This window comes from Diadema antillarum, unplaced genomic scaffold (assembly GCF_040938485.1).
Source record: "Diadema antillarum isolate AM-2024a unplaced genomic scaffold, OU_Dant_1.0 seq00000887_RagTag, whole genome shotgun sequence".
Lineage (NCBI taxonomy): Eukaryota > Metazoa > Echinodermata > Echinoidea > Diadematoida > Diadematidae > Diadema > Diadema antillarum.
Window position 1 is genome coordinate 352,501 of NW_027271751.1, and position 13,309 is coordinate 365,809.

The 13,309-nt window shown below is 36.1% G+C and overlaps 1 protein-coding gene across 1 annotated transcript in view; it reads right to left on the reverse strand.

The window, feature by feature from the left end:
- The window catches only part of LOC139740835 (uncharacterized), an 11,879-nt gene extending 4,498 nt beyond the window's left edge, over nucleotides 1-7,381 (reverse strand). The window contains exons 1-7 of the mRNA XM_071651408.1: nucleotides 7,246-7,381; nucleotides 5,378-5,614; nucleotides 4,496-4,543; nucleotides 2,926-3,143; nucleotides 1,731-1,820; nucleotides 785-970; nucleotides 1-107 (exon numbers count right to left, since the gene is read on the reverse strand). The exon at nucleotides 1-107 is cut by the window's left edge and continues 47 nt beyond it. Coding sequence (XP_071507509.1) covers nucleotides 1-107; nucleotides 785-970; nucleotides 1,731-1,820; nucleotides 2,926-3,143; nucleotides 4,496-4,543; nucleotides 5,378-5,614; nucleotides 7,246-7,381 — 1,022 coding nt within the window. The remainder of the gene's footprint in view (nucleotides 108-784; nucleotides 971-1,730; nucleotides 1,821-2,925; nucleotides 3,144-4,495; nucleotides 4,544-5,377; nucleotides 5,615-7,245) is intronic.
- Nucleotides 7,382-13,309: the final 5,928 nt, after the last annotated feature.

Here is a 13,309-nt window from a genome sequence, read left to right on the forward strand (position 1 = left end):
CGGCGGATGTTCACCCTTGTCGCCGACAAGCGAGTCAGGAAGCTGGCATCGCAGAGTCCATCCGCAACGTAATTATCGAAAAGCTGCCAGTAGTCTTCTGAAAAGAACTGTGAAGCAAAATCACAATGAGAAAGTGAGAAAGCACGTACATTTTAATATATATATATATATATATATATATATATATATATATATATATATACATATATATATATATATATATATATATATATATATATATATATATATTATAACATGTTTTCAATTCAAAGAGTGGTTCCACGAAGAAATGAAGAAACAATCTGGTAATTCATTTTAAGAATCCCGAAGAAAGCGCAGGACGCCCAAAATTCTAATCGAAAACACTCATTTTTTATTAGCAAAAATGCAATACCAAATTGTTTCTTCATTAATATATATATATGTATGTATATATATATATATATATATATATATATATGTATAAAAATATATATACATTACAATTTTACACATATTTAAATATAAATCAAATGAATATCGAAAATCTGATAGACATATACACACACACACACACACACACACACACACACACACACACACACATAAAACTTTACATTAAAAAAATTGTTGAGATACCTAAAGTGTAAGTCATTTGATTGTAGTGTTTAAGACAGATTAATGTCTACATTGTGACATTACCCCGCTTGAAGGTCAATATGTTTTATGTTCTAGCTAAATCACAAGAATGTGCAAAAATAAAAGAGAAAATGAAGAAATGAATCGACATGAATTGAATTCAAACCTCGTGCATGCTTGTGATCCTGACGGCAATCGGTTCGGCGAAACTGTCGCCCCCAACGGTGACCGTATTAATCAAGTCTCCAAAACGGGTAGATGACGTCATCTCTGCAGTGAAGGCCTTCATGTCGACGATCACGGAGTTGGCGTAATCCCGAAATTTGCCGCCTGGTTTTAGACTCTTGTCATTCTGAAAAGGATGCAAATCATCAGTAACAATGGCAATATAAGAAAATGTATTTTTCGCATTGATAACACACAGTATGGTGTACGAAGTCATGAGGGCTCTGTATGAATTTGAATTATGTTTGCGTGTATTATTCCAGAAAGAGAGACGCATTGATTTCATTTGTATATGCAAATGTAATATTTTCTTTCTTATACTCTTGTTGGAAACGGAACAAACTGAAATAGAATTGAATGAAATGAAATGCAATGATATGATTGACTGTATAATCAAAATATTCCAACTCGAAACTTTCTTCAGTGAATATGGTGTAGAAAAATTCTCATTTTCAAATGATAACTATAATTGTTATTTCTTCAGTCATAGAGCATGTGCGGAAGAACATATATATGCAACGTTGACTAATTTCTCTTTGCTTCATATCTCAATTACTAACTATTTACAAGCGTGGCTAAAAAAACTGGATACTTTTCCGTGTTCCATCTGTAGCATTTTCTTTTTACCATGTGACAGAATATGATTCATAGTGACAGTAAGAGGTAAAAGAATGAAGCTGAAAACGAACAAATAAAAAAAACCCACCATTATTGAAATTTGAGCAGGAAGCAGGAATACACTGGATTACATTCTTTCAAAAATGTACACTTCGCATCATTTTGGTATCCTTTCTGAAGAATAAAATCATCTAACAAGATTTTGAGTCACAAATTCAACATGATGAACAGAGAAAAGGCAATCGCAGTGAGTGAGTCCGACCACTTACGGTCTCCCTAAGGAACTGGACGAATTTCGCCACCGTTGCTCGATAACGATCCACCGTCTTGACACCGACGTCGACTTCAACAACCACCGCCTGGACGGAAAGAAGGAAAACAAGCACACGTATTAAAATCACCACAAAAGCTCCTTCTCTAACTGTTCACTACGCGTTGCAAGCCTCAGACGCTTGACCTTTTTGTGGTTGTCCTATACGTTTTATTATGATTTTGTAATACATTTTATGACAAACTGACAGGCATTCAAAAAGACACATCAACAATTGAAAATGATTATAATTTTGTCGCGCTCATGATATATATACATGATATGTATATATATATATATATATATGTACGTATGTATATATATATGTATGTACTTATATATATATGTACGTATATACATATATACTATATATATATATATATATATATATATATATATATATTTATATATATATACATATATATATAATATATATATATATATATATATATATATATATATATATATATATATATAAATTGTGTGTGTATGTGTGTGTGTATGTGTGCTGGGAGTCGTAAGATACCATAGGAGCAAACTTTTCAAGTGGATAACCATCGGTGACTATAAATAGGCACCTGAAGAATGAAAGAAAAGCTTTGCTGTTTGCTGCGACCTGCTCTGGAAATGATTAGCACTGGCTTTGCTATAGAATATCAAATCATTAATTCATTCATCCGACAGCATGTACTCTGCCCTACTTTGGCACAAGGAAGCAAGCGACAAAAGTGACATTTCTCGTAAAAGAGCAAAATGTGTCTATCATTTACACTGACGTCAATGGACTATACTGATGTCTTATCTAACATATCTCTTAGTAGGATGAGTGTTTTTGCATTTTTCCTGTACGATACATGGTCTGATATATTGAAAGCAACATTATGGTGAAAATGCACCACGATATGAAAGGTCAAAGTCCAATGAAAAGCAAATTCCATCATGTTTACGATTAAACATTTACTTGAGACAGCATAATCATTTGTTATCAACAGCAGCTGTGTATCAAGAGCTAATGAAAAACGCCCTCAGCGTTAACACGGAACGAAGGATTCCTCTGGAACTTTCTTTCATCGTTTCGTTTCCAAAAAGGAAACTCCGATTATTGTTTGCATGAGAGGCCTGCAGTCAACAGTTTATCATATTGCTGTACTTACGCTTCCCCAATTATCTAGAAAGTCTATGTAGTCGTTCTGTCCGTCTGTGTAGCTTTCCGGCAGTGCGCATGCGTCGATGACGAATGACCTTGATAGAGGGTGTCTGTCAACACGAGCGAGCTCTTCTAGGTAGCGCGCCTTCCCAAGATTGCAGACTAATCGATCTTCGAAAAACACGTGGCGGGAATTTTCTGTGGCGTCCTTTATCACTTGATATTCTGAGGATGAAATGAGAGGCAAGACCGCTGCAGGGATCGTAATTTGAAATCACGTGTCTTTTTTTTTTCATTGTAAACTGAAAATGACGATGAAGGTAATGATATTGATGATGACGACAATGATGATGAGTAACTTTATTGGGGTTCTTCCTTTACAAACTGAAGAAAACGTACCATACAATTTTTCGTACATGAATGGAATATAACAGAGTAATAGTTGCTTGATATTAGATCATTAAATTCATGATATTTTAGTATCTGAAAGAAAAAACTCCTTAAAAAGGAAGCAATCATGTCTATGTCAAATCACAGCATTTACAAATGATTTATCCATTACTTGTTTCTACTAGGAAGTGTGAAGTAAAAGACACGCCTGCCGCTAACCTTTTCGTTTTTTTTTCTAATGAACGAGATGTGAATTCGAGACAACTGTAATGTCTGACAGAAGACATGTTAAATACCTTGCTCTATGTATGTCTCACTTGTTTTATCATAAAACCAACATTGACCCAAGTGTGAAAAAAAAAACCCTCTGCTCTAGAAAATCAATCCAACATCAGCATTTCGAGCCAATATTAGTTTATGTCGACTGCATTATTTTGCCATAATTTTATGGAGGTATTGATATCAGAAGCAATATCACTGAAACACACCACTCAGTGTGCGCGTTTGCTTAGGGTAGTCTTTCTCTTAAAGAAAGGGTGGCACATAATGAATGTGTCCGTGGTATTGTTATCGCAATTATAATAAGGGCTTTTTGCACTTGTAAATTTTTGCTTAGTCCCGTACCAACGATGGGGCTAAGGGGGGGGGGGGGGGGCTTAGCCCCACCGTTGGTACGGGACTATCCTTAGCCCACTTTCTGTTTACACTCGTTTTTGCCAAAGTGGGCTAGCCCCACCGATAGTCCGGTACTATCTGGCCCTGCAAAATAGCAGGGTTAGCACCCCAATTGCGGTGTCAAGCAAGTGAGTGTAAACAGAACGAAAAAATAATCCTGGGCTAAGCGACGTAGACCCTCACTGACCAATCAGAAACGACGTAATCAAGTGCTGCTGGTGCGTGCGTGTACGTGTACAGTACACAGCGTAATCATGAATATTCATGTGGTTTGGAAAGTCCGGGGCTAAGAAATACGAGTGTAAAAAGGTCAGTTTTCTCCTTAGCCCCGGACAAGAGATAGTACGGGACTAATTGGCCATGTAAAAAGCTGAAAAAATTGGTACAGGACTAACGATAGTCCTGGGTCAGAGAAAGTCCGGGGTTAAGAAACAGAAGTGTAAAAAGGGCTTTAGAACATTATCAATTCTACACATCAGTCGGTCTTTCATAATCACATCATGTGAACTTACGGCTGCTCTGCGAAAATTCATAACCAGTGAAGATGCTAGCCAGGACAGCTAATAAGAGGAAGCAGAAGAAGAAGGAGATAAAAAAAAATTATTTCTCTGGAAAGGAGCTTTTCACCTATAATGCAATTACACACCATGTTCAAGATGTCTTCAGTAAACATAGCAAAATAATCAAAGTTTCTCTAAAATGGGACCTCGACTGAGAAACGATTCTGAGACTTTCACACCATTGCGTAACACATCAAAAAGTGTAGCAGTAACAACCATGTATGTAGCTTTGAGGTGATGATGTTGTCATCTCGTTTCATGTGTCACGTTTGTAAATAAATCATCACTAACATGATTACCTTTTTTTAATGAGATGGAAAGAAAAATAAGCTGTTTTCTCAGCGTCAAATTATTTGTGTAATATTCTAGGGGTTGTAAACGCTTACTATCTATTTGTTGCCCTTAGCCCAAGAATTTACTTACACTCATCTCTGGTCTTCAAATATCCTCGAAACCCTGCTATTTCCACCTGGGCATGGAATTCTGGGATAGTGCATTACTATAGACACAGTCTTCAACGAAACCGTGTTTCTTATTAAACTACTGTAAGCACTGAGAATAGATTCATGATGTTACTTTGAAATCATTACTCAAAATCCTTAAAAAGACTCCTGCATTTGTGGAAATCTCTTCTTTTCATCATATGGTATTGTGATCTTATACAGACACATAATATGAGTGAATGTGAATGTGTGTATATCGTAAAGACCAATGAGCTGTGATCCACATGGAACTGGAATCAACACTGCGATAGAAACACAGGAACATCATGACTCGGAACGGATGCCTTGTTTTAATAGGTTTACAAATTAATACCCAGTTGGGATTACTCACAGTCTAGTTTCACGTCAGCTGTCATAACATCTTGGTAAGATTTGGTGCCGTAGAAAACCTGCTTGGTGGCGCCCTCAACGCAAGAGCCACGTGGTACAAAGGTCACCTGATCGGGCACGTAATATTGACCGTTCGACGACATGGCGCGGTTGTTGTACGTCAGCCCAAGCACGCGCCGTGCAACGCGCAGTCCCGGATCGACACCGCCGCTTGTGACGTCACCGCCATCCGGGTTTCCTTTTTTTTTTTTAAACCAAGAACCCAAGGACAGTTCTCACTTCATGTATTTCTGTTTATTCGTTAATCTGCTTTTATAAGGCATTCTGGTAGCTTTAAGACGATAATATGTGGAGATCACGAGGACGCTTTAAACATTGAACATTATACAAATAGTGAATGGTCACGAGTGCAATGTTCGCCTCGTTGAATAGAGCGCCTCCATCTTTCACCTCGTGCGAAATCTCGTTTCATTGCACGAGTAAAGACCATACACTGTTTGATTTATACAACGTCCAAGTAGATCTTTTTGGTCTAAGTAGGCCTAGAAGTCTATATATGTATGAAAAATATAGACATACTTACATGTGGATCCACTGCGATTCTCTTTCTGGCTTGTGCAATCAGTGTAGATACTGGTCACAGCTATACTAGCGCTCATACACGTACACTAGCACTACGTAGGCCTACGTACGCGTATGCATGTACCGCATACGTACACTGCGCTAGCTGCATGCGATCCTCAATATGCAACACACAGTACACGCAGTACCGTACAATTTCTCGAACCATGGAATAGAACGAAAAAATCGAACCAAGTTGCACGCAAAAATAGAGCCAAAATTGCACGGCGCGTTGAATGGAGTACTTATTGAATATCACGTCACCAACAATCCTCCAATCAAATTACAAGGATCTACTTGGACGTTGTATAAAGAGGACTATTTCCTAGAATTGATAATACCTCAAAATCTCACAACCCTCATGGCAGGATATCAAGTTACAGTATCTTTACTTGGTTTTGTTTTTCTTTCTTTTTTCAGTTAAAAAAAAAACATTTCTTTTTCTTCGCTTCTTATGTACAAAATATACAATTCTGCGATCGCCCTACTTGAAACCAAAATAAGTTCAGTAACTTTTTGAAAACTAATCACTGCGACTCCTGATATGCTTTGTCAATCACTGAAGTATCAATATGACTAACAAAAGACGTTGGAATGTACTTTTCCCTTGAGTTGGAATAGTTTGCATATTTCTTTTAAAATTTGTGTCAATAATTTCAAATACTTGAGGGTATCATAAAACAACACAAGTCAACATGCCTATTAATTATACTCCCTGTAAGATGACATTTCAGTACTTTCCGTATATTGTCCAATTCTAATGACACTCCTACCGTTCTGATTTAAACCTATTATGTTCTATCTATATATTATGGAATACATTTTCACTGTAAGAATTTCATAGATCAAGGACAGAGCTTGCAATACCTTTTCATGTCATTATTGTAATGAATATGTACATAATCATGTAAATTAATGTATGCGGTTGATTGTCACCATCTCATCCTCCGGTGCAGCTTGTAACAGTCTCCTGTCTACTGTGTCTACAATAGTTTATATATAATATGACAGAATATGAAGTTTTCTCTCATTTTCTAACGATTTATGATTGCACATTCTAAGTGTAAAAGACTGAAAATTTCAAACTTCGACTATTTTCCAAGATATTTGACTTATCAAGCATTTGTTTATTTTTTCTATTTTTATGCTATTTGTTTCTTTACTTCGAATAGAAACTCTGCACATATTCTTGATATTATTATGGAATGTTGATAGACTATTCAAATCTTTTTAATGTGCATGTCATACCTGAAAGGATATTATATCCGACTCCGAGAAAGTTGAGTCCATTAGGGGTGACAAAGGGCACATCTTCCACAAATGTTGAAGCCGACGCAGTGAAAGCCCATGCAAAAAGGATGATCCCTATTCTTCTCGTAGCCATGGTAACGCCGTCTTCTGTGCAAAGAGATTCAAGTCTTCTGTCTAAATATTTCGCGTTTTTGTCTGTGAATGACATCGTCATGTAACATGCTCTGGTAACAGCTGCTTTAAGTCGTGGTATTATTTGCTCGAATTTCGAATTGCCTCTCTCTCTATGTAATCATCTTGACTGTGGTAAACGATAAAACCGATTATAACTGTCTGCTTCATGATACTATTTTCCGTAGTAAAATGTATGCATACTCTACTTACAAGGACAAGAAGATCTACGGGAAATAATCGGGTTTGCAATAGCAACAGCTTTTAATTCACACGGTTAATATTAAGTTCCGCTGCGTGAATATGCCGAACACTAGCAGTACAAAGACGATTCATAGCCAACTAGCTCATTGAGTCTCAGAAACCGAGTTTCTAATGTTGAGTGTTGTATCATTGTTTTATTCTTTTTTATTCGTGGTTACATAAAATTCATAGCAAAGAGTGAATTTTTCATCATTTGTGACCTTTGTTGATGTTGAAATACAGTTGTTTGTTTCTATCGCAGAATTTTCAAGGCCTTTTTATGACTAGATTTATTACCTGATTTTTAGATTGGCAAAGCATAAAAGATTGAAGTTCCTGATTCTTTTTGAAATTGGTTCTTTTTTTGTGGGAAAATTCCTTTTCGATTTTGTTCTGATATATTGCTTTTAACCTCTTCCGGGTAATCTTTCCCCAGTATAAAATTTGACAAGATGATAAGTTTGCAGCAAAATTCCCCATTATTGGACCTATTGGATGAAGATAATCTTTAAAGGGAGAGATGGAATTACGTCATAGCATTGACTTGAAGTCGCGAGTTTTGGATACTCGTTTGTTTAAAGTGACTACTTCCAATTGTTTCTTGGAATGTAATACTAACCTTGTGCCTTAAGAAATGATGACAAGGCGATATCATCTGTATCGTTCTCACGCAAGTCGACCAATTTCCACGTAAGCAGGGTTTTGATTTAAGTTATTAGTGTCTGTATATTGTGATGTCATTAGATTTCTTATTATTTTCTCTCGTAATATGGTTTGGAGTGTTCTTGGGTCAATTTTTGAAAAACGTCGATTTTCCCACATTTACTGTGATACATGAATATCAAGTTGCATATCAGGCATCATTTCATTTGATATCCATGATCTCCACCCCCCCCCCCCCCCGAAAAAAAAACCAAAAAAAAAATGAAATCAAAGAGCGGCTGAGGTGGAGAAACAATGTTATTATGTCGTTTCTAACTCAAACTTAGCCTTTTGTCAAGGCTCTATCGCTGTAATGGGCGAGCGTGACAGCGCGAGGCGCTAATCAGGGAGAGCTCTCTTCACCATGCAGCGAGAAGGCCTTGACAAAAGGCTATCCCGAACTGTGATCACCAGTGTAACGAACAAGTTAAGGTACTGAATTATACTTAGAAATAGATAAAAACTAAACCGACTCTTCTAATTTTGGATTCAGTTTGCAACACGTCATTGCTCGAGAAAACTCCACTCCAAGTGATAAATGCTACATGATAAGTGACGAAAACAGCACAGTAAATCATTTCATGAATGTCAGACAACAACAACATAACAAAAACAAAAACAAAAACACACACACAAAATACACCTGGAATTTTGTAGATTAACGTCTTTGCGTGAACAATGATGGAAGTATTAATCGCATGATGATATAAACAAAATTTTGTGATGATATCCCTTGACACAAGTGTGCCATAATATGTTTGTAGATAGTTAAATAAAAGAGATAAAGAAAATAAAAATCCAATAATCGTAAACCATCTTTCTTTGAGAATCTAAAGTAACGCTCAAAAGAGGTGATAGTCACCATTCCTTCTTTAAGAAAATATCAAAAACAAGGAAATTTATTGAAGATAAAAACACCAGTCAATGGTAGACTAGGGCACTGCATTATCAATTGATTTGAGTTGAAAAATAATGATTGAGACTTTCATCAATAAAAGTGCTAATTAAACAAAATCATGATTTTTCCACTTTTATTTTGGTAATTCATAATGCTGTATTGGTGAAATTTATACTTCAGGTATAAAAATATGTGTCGATTTGCGTAGACAGATGTGGGGAAACACAGGAGCTATGATAATCATTATTGTCTGCAATTACGAGGAAAAGCGCTAACATTCAAGCAAAGCACTTTATTCCTTTCTATCATACCTTTGCATTTCATTTTTAACCACAATAACACAGCATTACAAAGAATAATCCCTTCAAGTGTAATTGTACATTGGAATGAAATGAGTATACAATACAAAATAATAATATGCACGAGATAAAAAGATCTTTTCAACTGAGACGTAGAATTACAGAGCTAGGTAGCTACTACAAGCATACTGTTATGACCCCGATATTTTTAACGTGTTAATTGATAAATATGTGATATACATCTATACCGGGTGGCCCAAAAAAAAAAGCGGAACGGTGGATTTTCAGTACTTTGCGTTCTAAAAGTGATATATTTTTTGACATCATTAGAAAGAGCATCTTCTGCAGAAGACAATGATTCCAAAATCGTTAAATTTGGTTCATTACTTTTTATTCTACGCCAATTTCTGAAAATGCAGTCATTTTCAAATTTCGCCTGATTTTTGCGACTTATGAGATAATAATTTGAGTGCGACACGCGATCCATACGGTGAACATTGTGTAAGCTCGATGATCCATGTCAACAAAAGATACAGCTTTCACATTGGGTACGGGCCAGGAAAAAACAGTGTGTGTATGTGTGTCTGTGTGTATGTGCGCGCCCAATATGAAAGCGTTATCTTTTATTGACATGGATCAACGAGCTTACACAATTCACCGTATGGAACGCGTGTCGCACCCAAATTTTTATCTCATAAGTCGCAAAAAATTGAAAATGACTGCATATACAGAAATTGGCGTAGAATAAAAAGTACCGAACCAAATTTAATGATTTTGGTATCATTGTCTTCTGCGGAAGATGTTCTTTCTAATGATGTCAAAAATTATATCACTTTTAGAACGCAAGGTACTGAAAATCCACCGTTCCGTTTTTTTTTTTGGGACACCCGGTATAATAAATGCAATAAATTAATACAGTTTAAATAAATAGAGAGAGAGAGAGAGAGAGAGATGGGAAGTGCTTATCTGTGCATTATTCATATTATATATGTTTATTGATATGGGGCTTTTTTTTGAAACTATTTGTTTATGTAATGAAATGCTACATTTCAATTTCAATTTCAATTTTATTTTCGTATTTCTTAATGGAAAATACATGATATATAACAAAACATAATAATACAGAATGTCCAGCTTGGATAATATCCATACATGAAGAAATAGGAATACAAAAATGATACATAACGGTCGATGTGTCATTTACAATCAAAGTAAAGGATGCAAAGAGAAATACGATGGAAGCTACTAAAAAGCAAAGCTTGTTGAGTGTAGGTCCCAACAAAAGCCTAGTGTGGGGAATAGGATGAGGAGCACGGGTACAATTAAGACCAAAAGTAAGGATAAACAAAAGAGAATGACTATTAATACTCGGGGCACAGAAGATTCTTCTCACATATAGTTATGTGTGTGATAAAATGAGAACAAGTAACCACATGTTGCACACTCTAACAGTTGCTCTAATAGCAATTTTGACATCTGAGTGATTTCATTTCTGATGTATGGGGAAAATGTGAAACATTAAAAGTATAATTCCAGTACAATAGGGTATTCATATACTTATGAATAAGTGGAAATCATCCGAACAAAGCTTTACTTGTTTATGCATATCTTTATCATTGAATGGACAGCGATGGGCTTGATGATTAATTTATCTGGTGTCAATAACGAATTCATACAATAAATTTTGACAACAATGACGGTACATTCACAGTACCAACGGATCGTGCTCCCCCACACTGTTTACAATAGTATATCATAAGTCAGTGACTTCAAACGGAACCAGTATTCTTATAGATCCTGTAATTTTAACTATAATATAATAATAATGATAGTCAGTTCTTAGAACGCATAATACCATAAGATGCGTGTACAAAATTAGTGAAAACAAAAGCAATCACATATTTCTCTATTCAAACATGTAATCAACAGTTATCAAAAAGGTGAGTTTTTAACACGGATTTGAATTTATCAAAATCTGCAATGGATCTAATACTGAGAATATTATAACATCATATATTATATCATAGTATTATTCATTATGTCATGATATTATACATAATAAATAATCATATAAAACGACAGGGATGCAAGAACATAGTCACGGCAGGTTGGTCCTAATTAGACTGACAAAAGTTGATGAATAGCAATGATACATTACCTATTGGCTGGGATGTGATTTAACAACACTCACGTAAGTTTTCTCTGCCCGGGGGTAAGCGTGTCTATATGTGATATTGCTAATTTCTCAATTAAGCCTTTGTGTTAAATAGTTGTAGCGTGTGTAACCATTATCTATATAAGTTTATTTCTACCGACTATATTGGCTGTCCACGTATTAAAGCATGGTGTCCTCGGATTATTTGCGATAAAGGGATACGCCTCTAAGCAGCTACCCTATAATGGATTAAAATGATAGTAGTAATTCCTTGGCTAGCCATGCATTGGAAAGGTAATTACATTAATTTTCAGCTCTCTGTCTTCTTCCACCCCTACACCCATCCCCCTCTCTCTTTTGTATCTCCTAGTCTGAACTCTAGAACATCTGCTTGTACAACATTGTAATTTCCCCCTTAAAGGGGATGGCTAGTAACCGATCAGTGGGAATCAATGCGAATGCTGAGGGATGACTGTTCCAATCCCTGTGGGATTTATTGAAGAGTACAGTATATATTTACTGTTGTGTGAAAATTATTTGCTTCAGAACGGTCTCATATTCAAGTAATGTGCGTCACTGACCAGGGACGCTTAACTGCACATTACTTGAATATGAGACCATTCTGGACGAAGGTTTCGTTATTCCGAAGGTTCGTGTAGACGCAACGGACGAAGGTTTCGTTATCTCGTTAAAAATGAAACAAGGATTGTTTTTTTCCAAAAGTTCGTTATTATAAACGCATTTTTGTTTTTCAATTTTCTGACTGAGAAACCTTATTTCATTTTCGGAAGAACGAACTTTCGGAATGACGAACCTGCAGGATAACAAACATCACAGTTCAGTCGAGAATCAATGAAATGAAAAAAAAATCTCCCAGATGCAAATGTGCATATGACGTCACATTCCTTCAGCTGCTTCTGGGCTTCTAGTATAGGTGTAGATTCGAGTAGACGCGCAGGATGTCAACGTTGTTATTACGCTTACTTATGAAATCTACACACGACACGTTTTAAGTATGAAATAAAGAAAAGAAACCAATAAAAATTGTGTACAGTATATATTGTACATTCATTCACATGAGGGAAAAGAAGAGTAAAGGTCCCGTCCTGCCAGTTAAGACGTGCATATCCTTTACTCTCCTACCTACTTATATACCGACACACACACACACACGCACACACACAGTCACATACACACATACATATACATCTAGCCACATAATTATAGGCATACACCCAGACAATATACAAATACATTTACACCCAAAACAAACATGTACACACCCGCACACCCGCACACACACATACTCAAATAGAAATCCACGTCAAAATGGGGTCATCCCACAAGGTATAGACAGCTACGAGTCGTACAACCCACGAGTCATACAACCCACGAAGCAGACACTTACGGTAAAACAGGCTCTCGAGCTATAACCTTGCGTATTGTCTAGCTCGTGGACCGTCTAGCTCGTGGACTTATTTTACTTGATGCCTAGTTTGTGAACTCATAAAGGGGAAATCCAGTCCAAAAATAAATTAGTCTGATAAAAAAAGTAAAATCTTACCAATTCAATGGTAAAGTAATTTGACTGAA